The sequence below is a fragment of the Solea senegalensis genome, linkage group LG7, assembly GCF_019176455.1.
Source record: "Solea senegalensis isolate Sse05_10M linkage group LG7, IFAPA_SoseM_1, whole genome shotgun sequence".
Lineage (NCBI taxonomy): Eukaryota > Metazoa > Chordata > Actinopteri > Pleuronectiformes > Soleidae > Solea > Solea senegalensis.
The window spans coordinates 16,254,058-16,275,958 of NC_058027.1; the positions used below are offsets into that span (position 1 = coordinate 16,254,058).

Here is a 21,901-nt window from a genome sequence, read left to right on the forward strand (position 1 = left end):
AGCAAAATACTGACTGAGATACATGTGACTACAGGCCTGTATGTGCTGTACTATTGGGATACTGCAGAGGAAATCAGGTGATTATACTGCTGATTTCAATGTAAAATTATTTATCAATTTCAACAATATTTACCATTCTTATGCATTCATGTTCTTCGGTGAGTATTCCAGCTGATGTGTATATAACAAACAGTGTCCAAAGTTGATTGGATTTTATTTATTGAAAAGGTATCTGCTTTCACTAATACATCTTAACATGTCATTTCTTTGATTTCAAATCTGATCTCTGGGTTGCTTCTTTATCTAATCTATAAACTTGGTTTGTAGATGAATTTTATATTATTTGATCTCATCCGACACTCGACTTGTTGACGAAGTGCCTACCTTCTAAGCCATAGTGTTCATCACCAATTCCCTCTGCACATGCTTCATCCATGGAGTCCTGGAATGAGAAAAAAAAAGAGAGAGAACACATATTTATCACTGTTTTATGACCTAAAGAGAATTCTATATCTTTCATATAGGTTTTTTATAGTGCAAATACATAACAGCTTTCCAAAACAGAAAATCAAATCTATACCCAAAATCACTACAGCCACCCCTGCAGGGAATTCTTAGAAATAGGGCTGGGAGTAGGGCTATTTCTGAAGAGGGCTATCATTGCAGCAATTCATTTAGAGGCTTGTTTTTGTCCCTGTTCTGTGGAACAGTCTAAGGTTTCCATGTTGCATTACAGTCATGGTCTCAAAGACTTGTACATGCACACATATACACAGGATTGCTCAGCAAGAATGGTCTTTAGTCAGAACATTAACAGCACACTTATCATCCATGATGATTAACCTTAATAACTAGAGAAAGCATTCAGAGAGTGCAAACCTCTGCCAAGGCTGCGCAGTTTCCCACATCACTACCAAAATCTAATAATTTCTTCTTTGGGCCAAAATTTACATAGTCTGAAAATTTCATAAAAATTTTACCCTTAATTTTTGAGTTATGCTGCTCTCAGACTAATTAATAATTAACCTCATAAACACTAAACACCACCTTAAGATAAGCTAGATTTTAGTTGGACTAACATGTTTACATGACTTTAAGAAAACCAAATGATTGTCCCAGTCTGACTAAAATCAGACTTCACATGCATGTAACGCATGTTTTACATACAGAACACATATCAGAGTTCTACTGACAGTGGAAGGAACAGAGGTAGCTGTATGTTAATGTGGCTTTTATACATGTCAGCAACAAGAAAGGGCTTGAGCTCACTTAAAATGAGTTTTTGATGTTGATCATCGTTCTCTAAAGGGATTTCTTAACCACTCAGTACTGCAAAGGGTCAACTGAACAACTTAAATATCAGTTAATATGAAGGATATCCATATTGAAAAATATTAGTTTCTAATCCATTTAACATGCAAGCACAATGACAGCTTATTAAAGCCCCTTTAACACTGGTCAAAAACCCACTGACACCCACTTATGCGTGGTTTTTGTCTTCAATAGAAATTAATACAAAGACAGACATAACATCATAATCAACACTCTTCAAACAGCGATCTAAGTAAATATTTATGTAAATATTAATTAATATTAAATATTTTGCATGGTACAGTTTACTGTTGTGTTTCCGTTGTCACACTGTTTTCTGGCTTTGTTTGTTTATGCCATGTTTAAAGATTCTGCATATTATTGTCTTCACACCTTATGTATGGTAAATAGAAACTGGAGTCTACGGTTTTCCAGTTTCCTCCCACAGTCCAAAAACATGCAGATTTGGGGATAAGACAATTGGACACTCTGAATTGACCGTAGGTGTGACTGTGAGAGTGAGTGGTTGTCTGTCTCTGTGATGGAGTGGCGACCTGTCCAGGGTGTACCCTGCCTTTCGCCCTATGTCAACTGAGATTGGCAACAGTGCCCCCTGCGACCCTCATGTGGAGCATAAAGCAGTCAAAGAAAATAGTGGCTGAGACCGTGTGAAAAAAATGACACGTGTAAAGAGTTATGGAGTTAAAACTGAAAATAGTTTCTCTCCAGCAGTCTTTACAAACCCTTTAGGTGTGTCTTAAAAATATGGCTTTATACGCACAGAAGCCATAGTATAGCCATAAACACGGCGGGTCTTCAACTGTGGTCTTCTATTCAATTGTGAGTGACTGCACCTGCTCTGACACTACTGCCTTTGTTTTGCTAGCTAGCAGAGATGTCTTTGTCCTGCAAATGTGTCTTACCTGGATGTAAAAACACACAGAAAAGCACAGACACTTCATCTAAAATTCCTAAAGATGAGGAAATGAAGTAGAGAAGAACAACAGACAGAGGAGCAGACTCCCGCTGTGAGGCTGCAGGTGCTGCTGATAAAGACGAAGAGAAAGAGAGAGGGCGGAGGACTGCAGCTAAACTGGCTCTGTTTGTGTGCAATATGTTGTTAAACTGCTACCAAAATGATGACAATAGAACTTCACACAACATCCATTCATCATTTCAAACTTGAGAATGTGAATTTGACTTAACGTCCACAAAGTCATCAGTTATGAAAGGTTAGATAACTCATTATGTAACTCTCCGAAGTTAAGGACCTACATTATACATTTTTTATCAGTTTGCAGGATGTGGCTGAAATGCCTACTCTGGATGCAGATTCTAAAATCTTCTTCTTCCCTCATTGAATTTTGCATAAAAAAGTTCATACTGTGAGTAAAACACCAGCACAATCCTTACTCTAGCATTGCAGACATGGACCCATCAGGGGCATTTTTATTCTGTGTGCCGGTTTAAAAGCACAAAAGTACATTAAAGTTCAAGTAATATGTACTTGTATGTGATTGTGGGAAAGTACCACAAGGCCTCTTGGTCTCTGTGTTGTCTGCCTCTACGACCCACCACAGAGGCTTACAATTTATGTGGCCGACGACAGCTTCCCCTGATCGAGCGCCAGGACTCAGTGGGGGCAGGCCTCTGGAGCAATGGCAGCACCACTGGCACTCCATCAAAACCCAGGAAAAATCTCATTAAGACTGCAACTGGGTGCCTCCTGCTTTACTCTCTACCCGCCATGAGAAAACACCTTCAGGACTGCAACGATTAAAGCTGTGGTGCTGACATGAAGTCGCAAGGAAAACTCAAAAAGGGCCTTTAGCCATGAGCAAGGTGAGACCAGAAGAGACAAAAAAAGGAGGCTGGGATGGCGATGTGGCTTCACCAAGATCATTTTTGCTTTAACTGGAATTGAAAAGGAGACAGGGGTTACCAACACTGACATAAAAGCTACCCCGTAGTAGAGAGGGTGAAATAGAAACCTAAGTGGTTGTTCTTACTCTATGTACATATTATGTACATTGATATTGGCTTTATGATAACATTCAAAAAGGGACAGTTTAAAGCATTCTGCCTGTTAAGATGTTAAGATACAAATACAATGTCAAAGTGCATTTGTACTTTATAAATTTCATAAAATAAAATAATTTTTCTACGATGGAAAACAACCATTACTCGAAGTTTATGAATGACTGATGGCAAAAACAGCTGCTCAGCATGGGGAATTTCTAAAGCTCTTGTGTACACACAGGTTCAATGTTGAAAAGTGAGAAATAAAAAGAAAACAAAAAATATTCCTTGTTTTTAAGCTGCAAATTAGCTTAAAGGCATAGAATTACTCGCAAGGACCTCAAGGGAGGAAATACCCATCCCCCTCTATCATTCCAAAGGGTAAACTGAGATACACCGGAGGCAGTTTCAAAGGACCGAACAACACTACTCCTGGAATCTGGAGCAAAGCCTTTATTCTGCAATATGTGGTTAAGTGTGGTGGTGCCGCTGAAGTGGACCACCAGTCATCGCCAGACGTCAGTTTAAACCTGGCTCCAGTCTTCTGCAGTTCTTTCACCTTCCAGCAACATTTAACAGCCTCATTCAAAGCAGTAAAACATGACGCCCAGAGATGGAGCCAAGATAGAGGGTGTTGATGTGAGGTAGTGAAGCGCTGCGCTGCTTCTGAGTGAAGCTTCAAAGGAGATCAGTTTTCACACATGAAATAAAGATCTCAGATAATCATATAGCATAGCGACGCTAAAGCGAGACGCTCCAATTTACGTGGGAGGGATGATGTGGCCAACACCTACAGACTGTCAGCCATTACAAATGAGCATTTCTACATTTCATACATCATAACAGTAGGATGTCAGCAATTATCAGGCTCTCCGTCATTATCACATAATGCATCATATTTATTTGACTTTGCTCCAGTAAAACAGATGTTTGCTTGTTTAAAACATCAGAGCTTCACAACAAAGCAAACAAATGAAGAAATCTGATCTCATGAGATGTCTTCAGTGCCACAAGGAAGTCATATCTGCTGTGAGTTTAATGCCTTGGATAAGACATTCAGGGCCTTTCCAGAGGTCACACATTATACATCCTTTGATGTTGAACCTCTGACATGCACCATTAACATAGCATGCACTACCTGTTGGATGCTTTTAATCTGAAGCACTTTACAGTACATTAAGTGCACGACTCATTACAATTGTAAGAGCTAAAGGAAGAAAAAAGCTTATAGTTCACCAAAAATATTAACCTTACTGTTGGAGCAAATAAACCAGCACTGCATTCACTTCAAAATGTGGCACTGTGAGAACTGAGGCTTGAAAAAAAGAGAATAGACACAAAAACTATACAAAAAGCTTTACGTTTCACTAGAGACCAATTATTAAAAAACAGAAACAACGTTCGGATCAGATGTACTTTGTGACACAATACAGCTCTTAGCAAATACAATTAGACAAATAATAATCAAAAGGAATTGGGACACAGTGATAGTTCATATAGTAATAAGATTTAGCTTTACCAACCATCAGCTTCAGAAGAGCAGCGCTCCAATTTCATTGTATTTTTAATGCAATGACAATAAAGGCATTCTATTCTATTCTAATAGCACCAACCCTCAAAACAAACTAATCAATAAAAACTGGCAACCCCCCAATATCCCATGGCACGCTGTTACAAAGATGTTAATCATGGTAACTACAATACATACATACAACAATTTGGCATATAGTCTGTAGAGGCCTCAAAAAGAGGAGAAAGACTAAAAAAAACTCCTATAAAGAGAATCATTTTGAATATATACACCATAAGCTACACAATATCCAGGTTTGAATATGGAACTTGATCTTTTTCCTTTCTTTGTATATGAATGGACTTTTAAATAATTGCATAATAATTTATAGATATACTGGTGTCTAAGCATATTTACTTGTGAATGTTTAGTTTTTCAACAACTGGTTGATAATAAGTTGTCTGCATCTAATTCATTGGTCATTTACTAATTGATTCATTGTTGCAGCCCTACATGACATCCAATTTTGAAACCACTAATGATGACACCCAAGCTTCTCTGCTGCTCCTCAACCTTTTTCTACCTTAAAAAAAGACTACTATTAAAGTAGTATGGAAGATGACATCTCAGAGAAAGAGTCAAAGACAAATACCCTCTGTGCCGACTATGCGGCCCCATGTCTGACACCCCTCATTCATGACACACCCACTTCTCTTCCTGCACCCCCGGAAGGAAATTATAGCCACAGAGCTGGGATCCATCACCAGGCAGGTTGGAAGAAGCTGCTCTGTGATTAAAGTGCATCATCAGCAACACCATGACTGGAGGGGTAGAGAAAGCTGTACATGCCAGAGGGCTTACTGTGTTAACTTCAGTTCATGACACAGGTCATGCAGAGATTCTCCACATAAACAAATGCACCAACAGCCGAGAAACGCTTTAATGAGGCTGATAGAAAACCTGCCTGCAGAGCATTTTTCCTTCATGCACCTCATATTGTGTAAAATGACACAGTATCGCAGAGTAAAGAACTCTCTGACTTTACTGCATATGACAATGGAAAGACATAAAATAAGACATTGGTGTTTTTGTGAGAAAAACGGTTTGTTTCGTTTTTGATTTTACAGGACCCACATGAGCTGTGATTGGACGCCGCCCATTTGCGGAGTGGCAGTGCAGACACCAATCATTTCTCCGTGTCAGATTAACATTGCAAACACTGCTGGTCACATTACCTCACTCACATCAAAGGCTGGTTGCTGAAAGGCTCAGTGGAATATTAGCAAAGATTTCCAGCCTTCATGTCTGTGCTTCGGAAACATGCTGATCTGAAAGTAATCTCCCTCCCCCTCCCCCCTTTTCTGTGTTTTAAGTGTAAAGTTGGCCAACATTTTATTGACCCATTTACAAAACTTTTACACCTGCAAAGATAGGCTTTTACAACTCTGCCAGCCCCTCTGGCACTGAACCCTCCCCGTTAGTCAAAGCAACAGCCTTTATTAGCATTTGAAAAATATGTAACCACAGCAATTAACTTTTATCACACTGTTTATCAAAGCCTTATCTCACCAGTAAGGAGGAGAGTGAGAGGATACAAGGTGTCGAGATCAAAAGTCGAGCTGCATGTTAACCCCTGCAGCAATTGAGAGAAAACAATTGCTCGGAGCGCTTTCATTTTCTGAAAGTGTCTCATTCAAGAATGTTTTTAACGTTCTCTTGCAGGTGTTTTAAAACATAAAGACAACTTCCTCTCTGATTCACCAAATGGATAAGAGTGTAGTTTGCAGACACTACTGTAATCCTGAGAACAAATGGGACTACTGTTACTGCAGGTTAATGAGTTGAATACCCATGTTTCTGCTGTAATGTCCCCAAGATGCAATTACACCACACTGCACAATGCTTATAATCTAAAAGGACGAATGCAGGAAATTGAAGACACAGTGAGAGACAGTGAGTTTGCATCCCGGTCACACTTTATGTGTGGAGTTTGTAGAACCCGGAGGAAACCCACGCACACATGGAGAAAATACACTTTCCTCCCATGTGTCCAAAAACATGCAGAGGTTAATTGGGCACTCTAAACTGCCCATAGGTGTGAGTGAATGGTTGTTTGTCTCAATGTGGCCCATGCAAATCCAGGTGGGCTGATGCATCAGAGATCCTACCCTCACACTAATGACCAACATCCCAGGTGAAACTCAACAGCTCAACTTTCTGAACTTTTATCTGACACTCCTCATAAACAGCCAGTCACTTACAGGCATTATAGTAACAGCATTAGCACAGCCACTCATGCTTTTATCGTAAAGCTTCCTTGTGACTTAGAGGGTTAACGGGGAATCTGAGCCAGAGGTGAATCCTCAAAGCACATTCTCCACCAGCCAATGCACTCCAATTTGGGACCCTACATTCCCAAGAGAAGGCTATGGTCTGGAAGGGAATGGAGACAGCCTGTCGCTTGGCCTTGATTTACAGGTAGTCGCCGCCTGCCAAGAGTAACAAATCACAACATTATGGCTCTCTGAATTCAGAGCAAAGCTCATTTCCAGAGAATGGGAGAAAGAGAGTCATATACAGAATGACACAAATTATCTGCAAAAGCTTGTGGGGTTTGTACAACAACAGAATACCTCACCATTCGCAAAGGAAGTTAATTCACTCAAAATTTAACTTCCTTGGCAAAAACAGCACAGAAGTCCAGCTGAGGTGAATGGGCTTACAGACTGTGCATTGGAATCAGTCACTACTGCAAAAACAGGATGGATAATACATCTAAAAAGACATGGTTGACAGCAAGTCTCCTTCCCTGCTCAAGGATCTGAGGGATGTGTTTTAACAGTGAGTGCGCTACACTGTGTCTAGAGGGACTTAGCAATTAGTCAAAGCTCTCTTTGAGGAGAGACGGCGCTTCACTTGTCTGGGTGGCTTCAGACGCCAATCTCAAGTGCTGCAAAGTGTGAGAGGAACAAGGTTTTAGTCGTAGAGTCTACCTCGAGGGCAGCATAAAAGTGACAGGCACTTCAACCTTTTACCACAACTAAATGAGAGGAAACAAGCCTGGAAGTTGTCATGTCACTAGCTAGGGCTTAAGGATCTTGTTTTAAAATGGTATACATATTAATGCTCAGTTACTTATTTATTATTTTTATATAATTGAAAAAAAATTCCAGTTGCTGAAAAAATAATTTATTCAATGAAGTACATTACAGAGGTTTCTGTAAAAACTGCTCACTTTTAAATTCAATTTTCTTAGGCAGTAGGTTTACATCAGTTTAGGATCAGTGCCTTCTCTTTAATGTGCTTTTTAATTATTTGATACAGCCGAGACACATTAGTTTAAAAGCTCTGAGGCACAAACAGATGATGGTTTACCCAAATTGTATCTGTTGATTCAGACTCAAACGGAAATGCTGAACGCTGACACTGAACGAGAAACAAACGATTGAGAATGTAAAGTATTTATTCATTATATTCACATTTCTGCAACTCTTCTAAATGACAAGCCAGCTAAATCTTGTCTGTGCGATTAACAGCACAGATCTATGTGACAGGTGGCAGTTAAGGAAACCTCTGACGCATGCACGTTGGCCAGATGAGACTGACCTCAACACCAAGGTGGCCATTCATCCTCTGTGGATGTGCACACATACATACATACACGCTCCTGCACACAGAAGCACAGCATGTTTGGTGTAGACATCTTGCCAGCCACAAGCCACTACCTCTAAACATCCCTCACATCTGACCTTTTAACTGTGGAACTAAAATCTCTATAATTGTAGAGAGTGTTTCAACTTAGCAAGTAAACATAGCAGCAGAAATAGACACTTCAACTACTATATACAAGCACACTGGTGCCAGAGGCACATTTCTATTCATAGCTGACTGGAATTAGTGGCTTGTGTCACTGCTCACAATAATGAACTTGCAATGGCACACATTATTCAGTTGCAAACTGGAACAACATTCACAGATTAGCGTACACTGTAGACAAATAAAACACGCAGACACATCATCAGCATACAGCGAGCGAAAATGGCTTGTAACCAACTTCTTAAAAGTGTAGAGAACAGAAGTCATTTAGAAACAAAGAGATGGATCACGCTCAGCATCCTGTGATTATGTCACTTGTCCACTCAGGTACGCTGGGCATAGGTGTGCCAGAGTAAACTGGGAGCAGATTTTCTCTACAAAGAGTGGCCAAGTGGAAAAGGAACTTGGTTTGTTGCCGGTTCAAGCCCCCACCAGGTCAAAAAAGGGCTGGGGTACCCCTGAGCAAGGTACACAACCCCCATTGCTCCCCGGGCGCGACTCAGTGTGGCAGCCCACTGCTCTTAATTCTAGGATGGGTCAAATGCAGAGGAATAATTTCCCCAAGGGGATTAATAAAGTATAAGATTTAGATTTAAGAGAAACAACAATGCTGAAAAACCCGGGAAAGGATTCATTTTTACGAGACCAATAATAGGGTGAATCTAACAGTTTGTCTGAACAGAGCTTTTCATTCATAGCTAATAGCAAGTTATGACTGATAATAACCAGTTCGGAAGCAAATATGACAGTAAACTGTATCATTTTCAGAGGTCTGGAGAAGACAGTAATCACTGTTTCCTTCTAAATTGAAGCAAGCATGGCAGGACGGTCTGGGTTTAACAGACAGGCCAAATGGGCCCTTCGGAAACACACCTGTGGAGAATAAACACACCAGGGGAGGGCAGCTTTCCCTTCAGTAGTACCACTCCTCTGCTTAGCGTTCCTTACACCAAAAACATCCTCTAACACACAATCCATACCTCCTCCAGCACTGGCGCCACAGGAAGAGCTGAAGAGCCCTGGAACCTCTGTCTGCAGGAGACACAATGCTCTACCAACTCTGTTTACCTCAATCCACTTCCCCTACTCCCCCTGCCTCAGGTGGCCTTCGAGCCCTGAGCACCAGAGGCCTCAAACACAAGGAGGATAAATACAACAGCCGTGATAATAGAAGCTGTGGAGGCCATCACTGGTGTGTCCCTACTTATAGTTTGTAAGAAAAACAAGTGGAAGGAATCACACTGGGGCCTTGCGTCTGTCAGCAGTGATAAATGGATTCACATATTAAAGTCAACAAATGGGTAATGTGTGTCACGGACGACGAGCATGAGCATGCACATGTGCACATTCTCACGAGAGTTTAATCACAGTTTTATGCAGATGTCTCATCATATTTGAGAGCCACTTTAAGTGTTCAGTCAAATTATTCAGCACTTATACCAAACAGGGATGAGCCAACCCATGAGGGAACATGATAAACAAACAAGAGAGAATTATACAAGGTTTAAACACTTAAAACACCAATTTCAGCAGAGCCTTTTAAGTGGATAATTAAAATGGGCACTGAGCTCCCACAAGAAATCTCAGAGGATCTCAGCGCAGCCGGAGGAGTCCCAGTCACCTAGAGTTTCTCACCTTGAGTTCCATCATGTTTAAGGCACTGTTTGTACGGCAATGAAGATTACACTATGATTTATCAGTCGATAATGACAGCTGTGTTAGTATGGATGCAGATTCCTTGTGAGACGGAGCTCAGTGTTTCCTCTACAATTGTTTTCTAGCGGCTGTGCCACAACGGCACAGCTTTTAATGGTTTTAAATGAATAGCCTAATAACCATAGTAGATAATTCATTTTCCCCTTCTCTATCTTAATTTGCAAATTTCAGTAGTCACTTGCAAGTTATGAGAGATAATCATTAGTGGCAACTGTGTCCAGTTTCAAAGTGACGACAAACTGACAGTATCTACATATTAACCTCTGTAGTCAGTTCCAGGCTGCAGAGCCTACATGTGACATTGAAGAAGGTGGTGAGAGACACTTTGATCAACAGCTATCCGTTACTCCAAAGTGAGCCTATATTTGGGGGAAACAAAGCACAATCTCAGCTGCTAATCCCCTGAGATCCAGCGTACACTGCCGCACAAGCCTTTCATCTCAGGAGTGCATTGGAACAGCTGACTGCAGACATACTGCACACTTGCATAAACAGATTTGCACATTTATGAGCACCACTTCATTCCTACTACAAAATGCCAAATACACAGTATTATTTGTAGTTAAAGTTACTCCACAAAAATTGTTTGTTTTTTTCATACTTACATACAAAAACGTAATACAAAAATTATGCTTTTAGAAGCTATATTTATTGATAAGATCTGAACGTGGCCACAGGGAAATACTTAAGTTTTAGCACATTTAAGATGAAGATGTATAAACCTGATCAAGTGTCTACATGCTGCTAGGCATTTCCTTTACTCTAATCTTTAAACCCAACCAATATATTTATCAATGAAATCAGGCAATGTTCACTTATCGCAGATACTGTGTAACATCATGAATGTGTATCAAATGTGTAATTCAATTTTTTTTTGCTTGGGCTAATTGCGAAATGATGCAAATATACAAAATGATAAATCTCAACATAAGAGAGAAGATGCTCTGAGCCACATTTAGCATTAGTTAATCTCCATTAGTAGTACCAGAGCCATGGAACAGAAACAATAAAACTTATATCTTGTTTATGAATAGGAGAGATTTTAATTCCTAGATTTGGTATTAGCCCCAAATCCCTGTGTCAATCAATTCTTTCAAAGAAAACCTTTGCATAAGTCACCATTCACAATGACAGAGTTATCCCGTCTGCTTCGTCACACTCGTGAACCTCCTGCTTTTAGTAATCTGTGTGTCATACGATGCCGAATGTGACATTAAAGCCACCTGCATGTCCTCAAACCTCCCAGTCCCCCAGCTACACTGACATCAGCAGACTTCCACCACATCTTCTCATGGGGGGGAAAAAAAAAATCACAGAGCCCCTCTATGCCAGGTGCTACCCCTCCTCCCAAAAGGCAAAGGCTTTTCTTCTCTCTAGAGTGTGGCTCCAAACTTTTCTCCCAGCCTCTTCAAAGAGCAACAACAGGCCCTCGGTCCCATGGGAGCACAGAGGGGGTAGAGCCCGGTGGGAGAGGGGCATACGTCACACAGCACGCACAAGAGGCCAGCCGGTGGGAAAGAAAACGCATGGGCAGAAAGACAGAGAGAAAGAGGCAGAGGAGTGTGCATTTGAAAGATGCTTTCAGATTCTCGGCAAAGGCCCTTGCTTTTTGAAAGCAACAAGGAGAGAAAAATCACAACAGCAGAAGCAAAAAAAAAAAAAGCTAAGGTGGTGCAAAACCTTCTATGTCTTTTATCGGAGTTGGAGGCTGAGGGAATGTGTTTAAAAGCTTTAGGCCTACTTCCAGAAAAAAAAACCTTTCTATTTAAAAAAAGAAAAATCAAAGAGCTGGCAGCCAACTGCGAGACAATGGAGTTAGGGCAAAAGTTTCACCGTGATTCACTTTTGAGTTGAATTCTGTCGTCAGATGTACCTATGCTTTTTGTCTACATTCCATATAAGTTGACGGAAGTTGTGAAAAGAAAAAAAAATAAGAGCTTTAGAATTGTGAGAGCAGTGGTTTGGTACAGGTGGAGAGGATGCTTTTGCTTTACTGAAAACCGCACTTTACAGTAGAGGAGGAGCCGTCAGTGTCACAAATAACAACTCTAAGCATTGCCCACTCTAAATGCACAATCAACAGACACACAGCTGCAGAGTAAATGCAACAAACAGAAAGAGGAGGGGAGAGAGGGGAATCACTAGAGGGGGAGGGGGCTGTAAAAACAGAAAGAATTTTGGGAGGAAAAACCATCAAATCTGATTATTTCTGAAAAGACTCTTGACATGCAGCAAACATAGTTTGTCCTCTTTTTCCATCCCGTGCCAAGAGAAAACTTGCTAGCAGTAATTTGAACCACAAAGTCTTAAGTTGTGAAAAGCTGTGGCCCTATCGGTATCTGTGACAGCAACATAATTCTGCAGGGTGCATATAACATATCAAATTAATGGGTAGGTGTAGACACGATACAGTACACAGGGGAGAAAGTGTGGCCATGCTCACATGACCTGGAGCTCATGTGCTAAGCGCCACAGTTCCACCTGCCCACACCACTCACTCACTCACTCAGTCACTGTCGTTCATGCTGGACTAACACTGCATCTGACGACTGAAACCATGAATGAAACCAGAGTCTGCGTGGAAACGACGTTAGGCATTTAAGGCTGCGCATGTGTGTGCTCAGCCACAATTTTAACACATATCCATTAATGAAGACAAAAAGCAGCTCTACAAAACATTTTGACTTTTGTTAAAATTGGCATTGTTTCCACAGGGAATATGGTTTGGAAAAGGTTGGATCAAAAGAATTCCAGGCGTGGGCTCCCTACTGTTGACACCCGACCCACATTCTCCTGAAGCCCGGTTCAGCTGGAAGGGGGGCTTTAAAAAGAGCAGATATAAATAACTGTCTCACCAGGTATCCTATACAAGAAACTTGACAGCTTTCAACGCTAAGTGAATTAACTTGCGTTCTCCAACCTAAGAGGATTCCGTCTTTATCTGAAAAACACTGTGGGGTCGAGCTTCTCCACAACAAGCGGCAAGACTTGTAAGTTTAAGTTTGAGATACGGCTAACAATTTGAAAAATAATTCTTACAAGTAGGGCTGCAACGTATCAGCAACGATTATTAAAATGAAGTGAAGCGGATTTACTGTCAACCCGTCGTCAACCCATTTAATTTAAACACCGCATCTGGCAAACTATGTTCAATAACTGCCATATTATACAGGAAGTGCTGGGGGCAGTAGGCCCGTTTCTCCCATTGTGCACGACAACTGCTTTCTGAACTAACAAAGAAGAATGAAACAGGAAAATAGGGGTTTATGGCACAATAACCACCGCACTGCATTTATTTGATTACAAAATCAAATAAATCCTTGTAGTACCATAGTCAGCTAGTTTACATGGTGTTTGAATTAAGTGAAAATGCTAATATTGTTAGCAACATTCACTCATAAATAAAGTAAATAAAAATTCCCTGCAGGTTAACAATGAGAACAACGGCGGTGCTCGGACATAATGCTAAGACTTAAGCTAAGTCACACATTACTCTATATCAGCACCAAAAGGCATGTGCGTTACCCTGAGGTTTTACACCACTTCAGCCCTGGAGCGGTTTAGAAGACTCCTCTGTGCTCCTCCACGATGCTCTTTTTGAGTTAAAAGAGTGAAAGCATGTCTCCCACTCGCCACATATTTAATTTAATATTGGAAAAAAAGATTCCATTGTAGCAGAGATGTCTGGTCAGCAGTTACGCGCTGGCAAAATCACCGGACTTTGGTGCATTGTACGAAAAATAATGAACAGACATAATTGTGACCAATCGACTAAACAAAAAAATAATCAATCAATTATTCAACTACCAAAAATAATCTTTAGTTGCAGCTGTAATTAATTGGTGATTTTTAATCATAATTACATAATTGAGAAGTTTAAAAAATTAAACTTTTTGATGATTTAGCTGCTCAAATTTTAACAAAAACAGCAAAAGGTAGTTTAGTCTCATCCTGAATGACCAGATATCCAATATGTCCAGACAGAAAATACATTTTAATACTTAAAGTTTTACAATCCAGAGCAAGAGGTGACACCATCAATCCTTATTTTACAACTCAAGCACTTGGCTAATGTATCCAGAATGCTCACACCATGTGGGAATACGCTCAACATGGAATTGTCCCAATCTGTAATCAGACTCTCGATTACACATGTCCATGTGAGCGCAAGGCATTTTAAATCCTTTAAGCATTGCTGATACAAACCAAATAATGTTCTCTGACACTTAATGGCAAATATAGCAAGAGGCAAATCTATGGTGTGAACTTTTAAAATAAATATTGAACAAAAGCAAAAACTGCCCAAATAAATGTGAACGGTGGAAACACTATTTGTTTTTTTATTCATTTTCCATTGCAGCTATAACCATTTGCAACCAACTCAACTCTAATAATTCAAAACGCTCCAACTATTTTAGAACATTTCTGCTCCATCCCAGACCAAAATTTCACACACACCACAATCACATGAATAGTTCTACATAGAAAAATAGATGTTTGTTTTTGTGGTAATAAGGTATGGTAACTGCAGCATAATGATGTGGTTTCAAATATGTTAAGTGCCCAAAGCAAATGAAACCACGACATGCAAGTGACATATTTTGTCGTATTCCTCATTGAGCCAGTCCCAAAAACATCCTGCAGACGACATCTGCTGCAAGTGGGATCCTGTTACTGTATAAAATTTACTGCAGCTTTGGGCACAACAGCATTAACGACTTTCAAATCATCTGGGCGCAACATGTTAAGCTTTAGTAAGGCTGCCACTATTCAAAGATGGCAACCTCAGACCAGAAGATTCATAAAAAAAACATCACTGCCTCTCACGTCACCCACCACACGACACCATGGCTGCTCTTCAGGTAAAGAAAGACTATCAAGAAACCTTGAGCACCTTGTAGCAAAAGGTAAACCAATGGTGGACTTCATACCAGACCCAGTCAGGAATCAAGATATTTCAGTTGCCTAAGACTTCATGTTTGGTGTTTGCTTCAACTTCAACAGCATGTTTTTCAACTTAATTAAACCTGTCTCTATTTAAGCAAATAAGTGACAATGTTAAAACAAGTAGGGCCGCACTGCTAAATAAATTCATTTATTATTAATCAATAACTAAATTAGTCGCAAACTAATGTGATGATCGATTAATTGGTTTGAGTGGGTTTTTATATAATTAATGTGAGCTCTCTGAATTTTCAGCTGGATACTGTTTGGTTTCTTTGCTCCATATAACAAAGAAATCATTAAAACTGAATAATTTTTGGTTTGTGGACATATGAGAACATCATTATCAACATTTTTCCATATTTTATGAACCAAACAATGAGTTAATTGAGAAAATAAATGAAAATAAACATTAGTTGCAGAGTGTAGTTTTTCAAAATGACAAGCAGCTGAAAGAGATGTGTACTGTTATGTACTCTATTTCAAAAGGAAAACCATGAAGAAAGAAGGTGCTCTGGTGTGTTCAAAATGCAAGAGCTTACGGAGCCTAGTGGGGCTGCATTCAATAGACAGATGCATTTCTGTTCGCAGTGACTGGATTGTGGGTGGAGGGACTGATTTTCCTTTTTTTCCTTGATGGGCACTAATTCCTCAAACATTTTGCCTTTGAGGAAGGCATCACTAACCAAAGAGGCTTAAGGCTCCTCTGAAGCGGTGCCAAAGGATTTCACCACTTGACAACAAATGCACAGTGTTTACACCCAAGCCAAAATAAAAAAACAAGCATGACCTCCGACATCTCTCCCCTGCCTTTACAATCCACACTTGTCACCAGCCTGCCACACAGCAATGCTTTCAACCCAGACCTGATTTATTGTTACCTGCAAAATTCCCTCTGATAAGTGCATATATTGGCACAGTTGTTCCCTTCAAGAGCAGATGCGAGCTTAACCGGAGTGTTACAATCCATCTTTTCAGTTTGTCGCCATGAAAAAACAGACCGGGACAGACACAAAAATGGATTCAAGAGGAGAATGTAGTGTTTCTTTCAAGAAGTGATAAAACACATCACTGCTGAAATCAACAACGTATTATAACAATGTTTAAACTGATTGCACAGTACAAAGGTGATAAAAAAAAACTATACTTTCTTTTTCTCTTGGCAAATGGAATGCAGTTTTTGTAGATTAATTAATGGCCCGTATAAACTGCTGTATCCAAAACAATGAAGAGAATGACTGGCCTGGTATCTATCATGTTCTTTTATTCAGCAATGACACACCACCAACTCTGAGGAAAAATGTCCCCACCAGCGTCCTGCCACTGCTGTGGCTTCAAGAGAGCGACCAAATAATACACCTGGAACCACTTGGGACAGTGTCTGTTCACTGAACTATAAGAGGGACAGTGGAGCCTTTTTCATGTTTCATGCTGTACTTTATGAAACCGTTTTCTAATCTGAACAGACAATTTCTGAGCGACTTTTGTGGACGTTTTGTTGCGTTCACACATACAGCACCTCTGGATAATCTATGGAGTTAAGCACATATCTGGGCAATAACACAGTTGTGTATATCAAGGGACGTTCTACAAAGCTTAACGTAGCTTAATGTCCGAAAAGAGCTATCAATCATCACCAAATTTCCTCTAGTCACATCCACTTTAAGCTTTTTCCTCTCGATAGGTGCTCATTATAGAGAAAAAGCTTAATGTCCATGTGTGTCTGTAAGAAACAAAGATCCACAGTGACAGCATCCATAATATTGGGGTTCTGGCTTTGATTTTTGGAGAGGTGAAAGCGGAAATGACTAGAGATTGATGACGATTGATCACTGTTTCTGACATTAAGCTATGAAACTAAAGACTGCCAGACCTTGCAATGCACTGAGATCACTGAAAAACACTCAAGATTTCATCAGAAATGTGCTTTCATTTTAGCAGGGTTACATCAAACTTTTGCAACTAACAAAAAAGTTACTTAGAGTCTTTAATGTGCAGCCAATATATGGAGAAGTCAACTCTCCAAATGCCCTCGTGCAAGTTTACTAATGTGCCCAACTACTGAGAAGTCAAAAGTCACATAGACACACAGTAACTGTCTTCTCTGCATCTCCACTGTACAAAAAGATGACTCTTTGATAGAGCCTGAGTGCTCGAGGCGCCGGCAAGCATCACTGGTGTGACGAGAAAACACTTTTCACACGCATTCCTTACACGCTCCTTGTGAACCCCCGTTGACGGTGCCGTACTCACCCGTGCCGTCAAGCCGCAGTTCCTCTTGTGGTGACAGTCCCGCTGCTGCTCCAGGCGAGAGCTCGCGCAGTAGTATTTCTGTTTCACGAGCCAGTCGTCGATGCCCTTCCGCGCCAAACAGGCGTTCACTACAAAACTGTCGCCTGAAACAAAGAAACACATAATTGCCAAATAAACGTGTTGTCCCGCTGCCCCCTGTGTTTTCCACCAACGCCGGACCTTCAAAGAGTTGGGCAGTCTGTGCGCCGCCGCGAAAACTGCTCACAAACTCGAAGACCAAAGAATATAAGAAAAGTGCATTATATTGTAACAGAGGAGGAAAAAGGCATAAGTGCTCTTACCTTCTGGGCTCTCCCTCGGTTTACAAATAGCGGCTTGAGACAAAAGAAAAAGAGAAAGTGAGACACGGGACAATGAATACTGTTACTCGAAAGTATCGCAGCGCAGGAACTATACAGCCTTGATTTTCTCGCAAGCGTTGAAGAGACTTACCATGTTTGGAGTGCAGTTTACCCATTTCTGTGCATCGAGTTGTAGTTAAAAACCATCAGATGACTATAATCCAAAGAAGAAATTAAAAATGAAAAAAAAAGAAAAAGAAACAAGCAGTTGTATCCAGACAGAGGAGCGTCGGTGACGTGAGAGGAGACTGCGCTCAGTGAGAGACTGGAGCCAAAGCAACCTTTGATCCAGACCCACAAGGCTCACGCACGGAAACACTCCACTTCCTGTCTATCCTTTCACTATAAAAGCAAGCAGTTATTGAGACTGTTTCCCATTTTTTAAGATAGCATACCATTCAACCAATTTGCATTAGAAATTGTGACAAGATGTATATAACACTCCTGACTGCCACTGTTATTTACATTTGGTAGACCAGACACGTCAAAGCGATATATTAATGCATGTATCACAATTTAATTGTATGCATCTGAGAATCACTGCTCTAATACCACTGTTGCCTACATGAAAAAAATATAAATAATACAAAAAAGCAGGGCAAATTCTTTTTAACCAATTAGACTGGTTGAGTTTTTTTAACGTTCACGCTTTATTGGTTTTATTCTGAAAATCTAATTATATGTATTACGGTGGTGGTCGAATGTTTCACGCTAACTTGACGAAACTCGTTAAGCTTTCTTTCAAAGTACGGATGGAGCGTGAAAACAACCTTTGTTTTTACTGCTTGACATAATTTACACAGAAAAGTTGAATGCAAGTATGTGCATGAAAGTTTTGATGCGTTATTGTCAAAGTTTCCTGAAGGTCTGCTAGCCAGATATTTTTTTGAAACATTTGCATTTTAATTGCAAATAAAGTAACTCTTGAACGAAAAATAAATAAAAACCATAACAAAAAAACAACACATCACAAAATGTTTTTTTAAAGTTGTAAATAAGTTGCCCTGGTTGAGCAAATCAAGCCTTTCCTACAATGCCCCTAGTAATAATAATTATAATGCATTTTATTTTTTTATTGATCTATCTTTTTAAGAAGAGACAAAATAATCAAAAAAAAAACAATAACAAGAGTTTTGAGGTGGGAAAAGTCAATGTTATGAAAGGTCTGTGGGAGGAGTGTCGGGCAAGGTTGAAGGCTCTTGACCCCATGGAGGATCAACGGGCTGGAGGAGTTTTGAGAAGCATGGCTGATGATGGTCTGAGAGTACTGGAAGGTGTGTAGATGGGGAGGAGGTCAGAGACATATGGGGGTGCCAGGTTATTGAGAGCTTTGAAGGTCAAGAGGAGGAGGAGGATCTTATGGTTTATGTGGTGTTTGACAGGGAGCCAGAGCAGTTGTTGGAGTACGGGGGTGGGTGTTGTATGGATGGGGTTCTGGTGATGATTCTAGCAGCTGCATTCTGGACCAGTCGTAGTTTATGGAGAAGCTTGTGTGGCGGAGCAGAGAGGACAGAGTTGCTGTCAATGCGTGAGGTGACAAGAGAGTGGACCAGGATTGCACTGCTGTGTAATACTGGGAAAGCCTTCAGTCCAAACTCTAAATTCTCATCCCTTTAATCTATTATAAATGAAAAATTGAGAAGGTCATTACTGAGAGCTGTGGCTGCTTTCATGATCTTATAAATGAGAGCCTAATTATTGCTGCCTTGTGCTTGTTTTTTGTCTGTAATATTTGCATTTGTTGTTTTCCAACGTGATTTGTTGTTAAAACTGTATGTCTGTAACTTCTAAATATAAGCAAATGACTGTGACCTTTCTGTTCCACACAACTCTCTCTGTTAGTATGTTCACATGCACAGTTTAATTGAGGTAAGGCCGTAGTCTGACTGAGTCGGGCAATCGCACAACCTGGACAACCTGGACAACTTGTACAACTTGGACTTGGATTTATTGACTGTGTACGTCTGACTCCACCTTCTTAGGTGGTCCTGTATCTCTCTATAAGCTTCTGCGTATTGAATCAGTTTCCTGTCGAACTTCACGTCACAGAATAACAAAAAGCGAACGGCGAGATGGACGGTGAGAGGGACCGTTCTGTATAAATCTAATCGCCTTCTACTTTCAGGTCAAAGACCAGGGACGAAATTTTGGTGCATCCGCAGAACGCAAAGTCCGACTACAGTCTGACTAAGCATATACATGTAAGAGTAATCAGAATATGAATCACATTATCCAGGTATGTTAGTCCGACTAAGGCTAGCTCGATTTTGGTTGGACTAACGTGTTTACATGACAGTAAGAAAAGCAAATTATTGTCTTATTGTCTTACAATCAGACGCTGTTTCTCAGTACAGTGGAGTATGAAGCTTACACAAAGGAAGTGGTTGGTTTTATGTCAAGGCAGATAGAGGAAACAGCAACATTACCCTAGTAAAGCAAGAAGGCTGCAATCAGGCTATAGTGGCAACCAAAACACAAAGAAGCATCCGTGAAATGTTTCTGATAGTATTGCTTGACAGAGACTGTTTTCAGATCAAGAACACAGCATACAAATAATTATTATAATTAGTGTCTGTTAGCCCATACATTGGCAGAATAACGTTATCATCCATAAAATCACCAAAGTTTACGCACTGCAGCCTTAACATGGTTGTCCAATCAAATGTATGAAGCTGCTCGCTAGGTTTCACTCGTAAAAGAGATTTCGATCTCAATATGACTTCTAGTCCGAGTAATAAAGGGCTGATGATCCTTCTAATTAATTAAATGACCTTCATGTAACATACCAAAGCTTTTCAGTAATGTACAGTGAATGAGTAGTCTTAATCAAGAAGGACATGTTAGAAATTAAATCGCTGTTTACATCATTTTTGCCTCCCCTCTTGATCTACAAAGTTGTTCATGGAATAAACCTTATCAGCAGTAACATACTCAAACTGGCCTCTGTGGTCAGCATGCATCTGCTTTTGACAGAAGAATAAGGTTTAGAAATCAGAATTCAGTCTTATTGGACCGAGGCAGCAGATGAAAGCAGGCTAAGACTCTTTTGAAGTCTTCAAATATATAATAAAAGACAGAAGCCACTGTGCCATTTCATGCCAGGCTGCCAGTAGCTCAGTGTGACAGTAATAAATACACAGCGTGGGCATCATCTTCTGAGAAAGCAAAAGTAAAGGGCTAGAGGGTTTTTTTTTTATAAGAGATGCCACAGGAATCTTCTAATCATCACTGTTTATCAAAACATAATAAAAGATCAAGCAAGAATCAAAGGCATGCATTTTAACATGCACTTTTATTCAGTGAATTGAATTGAGTAAGTGATTGTTAAATGGTGACAATGTAGCGATAATATAGATAAAGTACATCATTACAGAAACAGAAGAAAACAGCTCTGTATAATTCAATATTCTCTTCACCAAATGACATCCGTATCTTTCCTTGATTATTTATCCACAAAGAGGTTTCATTTCCCAGTGGCGTTAGCTACGAAAATGAAAAGTATCCAAGAGAAAATAGAGCACAAATGTATCAGAAACAGTACATTTAATACACTTGCAAAAAATGTGTGCGGTCGCTGGTTGATTAGAAATGCTTAAAAAAAGATCATGTTCTTTGTCTTATCAGTCAGGTTATTAAGAATCAAGAATCAAGAAGTTTTTTATTGTCATTATGAGGACATAATGAAATTTTTTTTAATTAAAAAGGTGACATGTCTTTTAAATGCTGAGTGTCTAAATCTAGCGCAAAAGTGCATTTTGGCGTACTTGTCTGTGTTAAACCTCTAAAAATAGTAATCAGAATACATTTGAAGGCTCACTCATGACACAATCTGAACACTAGATGTCTTTTGTTGAAGTGCTACTTAAACAGCCTTTGATACAGCTGGATGTAATGACTGCTTCAGTGTGGCCCAGGATGCATTCGTGTTCTT

General features: G+C 40.0%; 1 protein-coding gene across 1 annotated transcript in view; it reads right to left on the reverse strand.

Annotated features, from left to right (window-relative positions):
• The window catches only part of nkd1 (NKD inhibitor of WNT signaling pathway 1), a 31,021-nt gene extending 12,784 nt beyond the window's left edge, over positions 1 to 18,237 (reverse strand). Inside the window, exons 1-4 of the mRNA XM_044030955.1 lie at positions 18,062 to 18,237; positions 17,911 to 17,943; positions 17,570 to 17,712; positions 385 to 442 (exon numbers count right to left, since the gene is read on the reverse strand). Of these exons, the coding sequence (XP_043886890.1) occupies positions 385 to 442; positions 17,570 to 17,712; positions 17,911 to 17,943; positions 18,062 to 18,086 (259 nt within the window). The 5' untranslated portion in view covers positions 18,087 to 18,237. The remainder of the gene's footprint in view (positions 1 to 384; positions 443 to 17,569; positions 17,713 to 17,910; positions 17,944 to 18,061) is intronic.
• Positions 18,238 to 21,901: the final 3,664 nt, after the last annotated feature.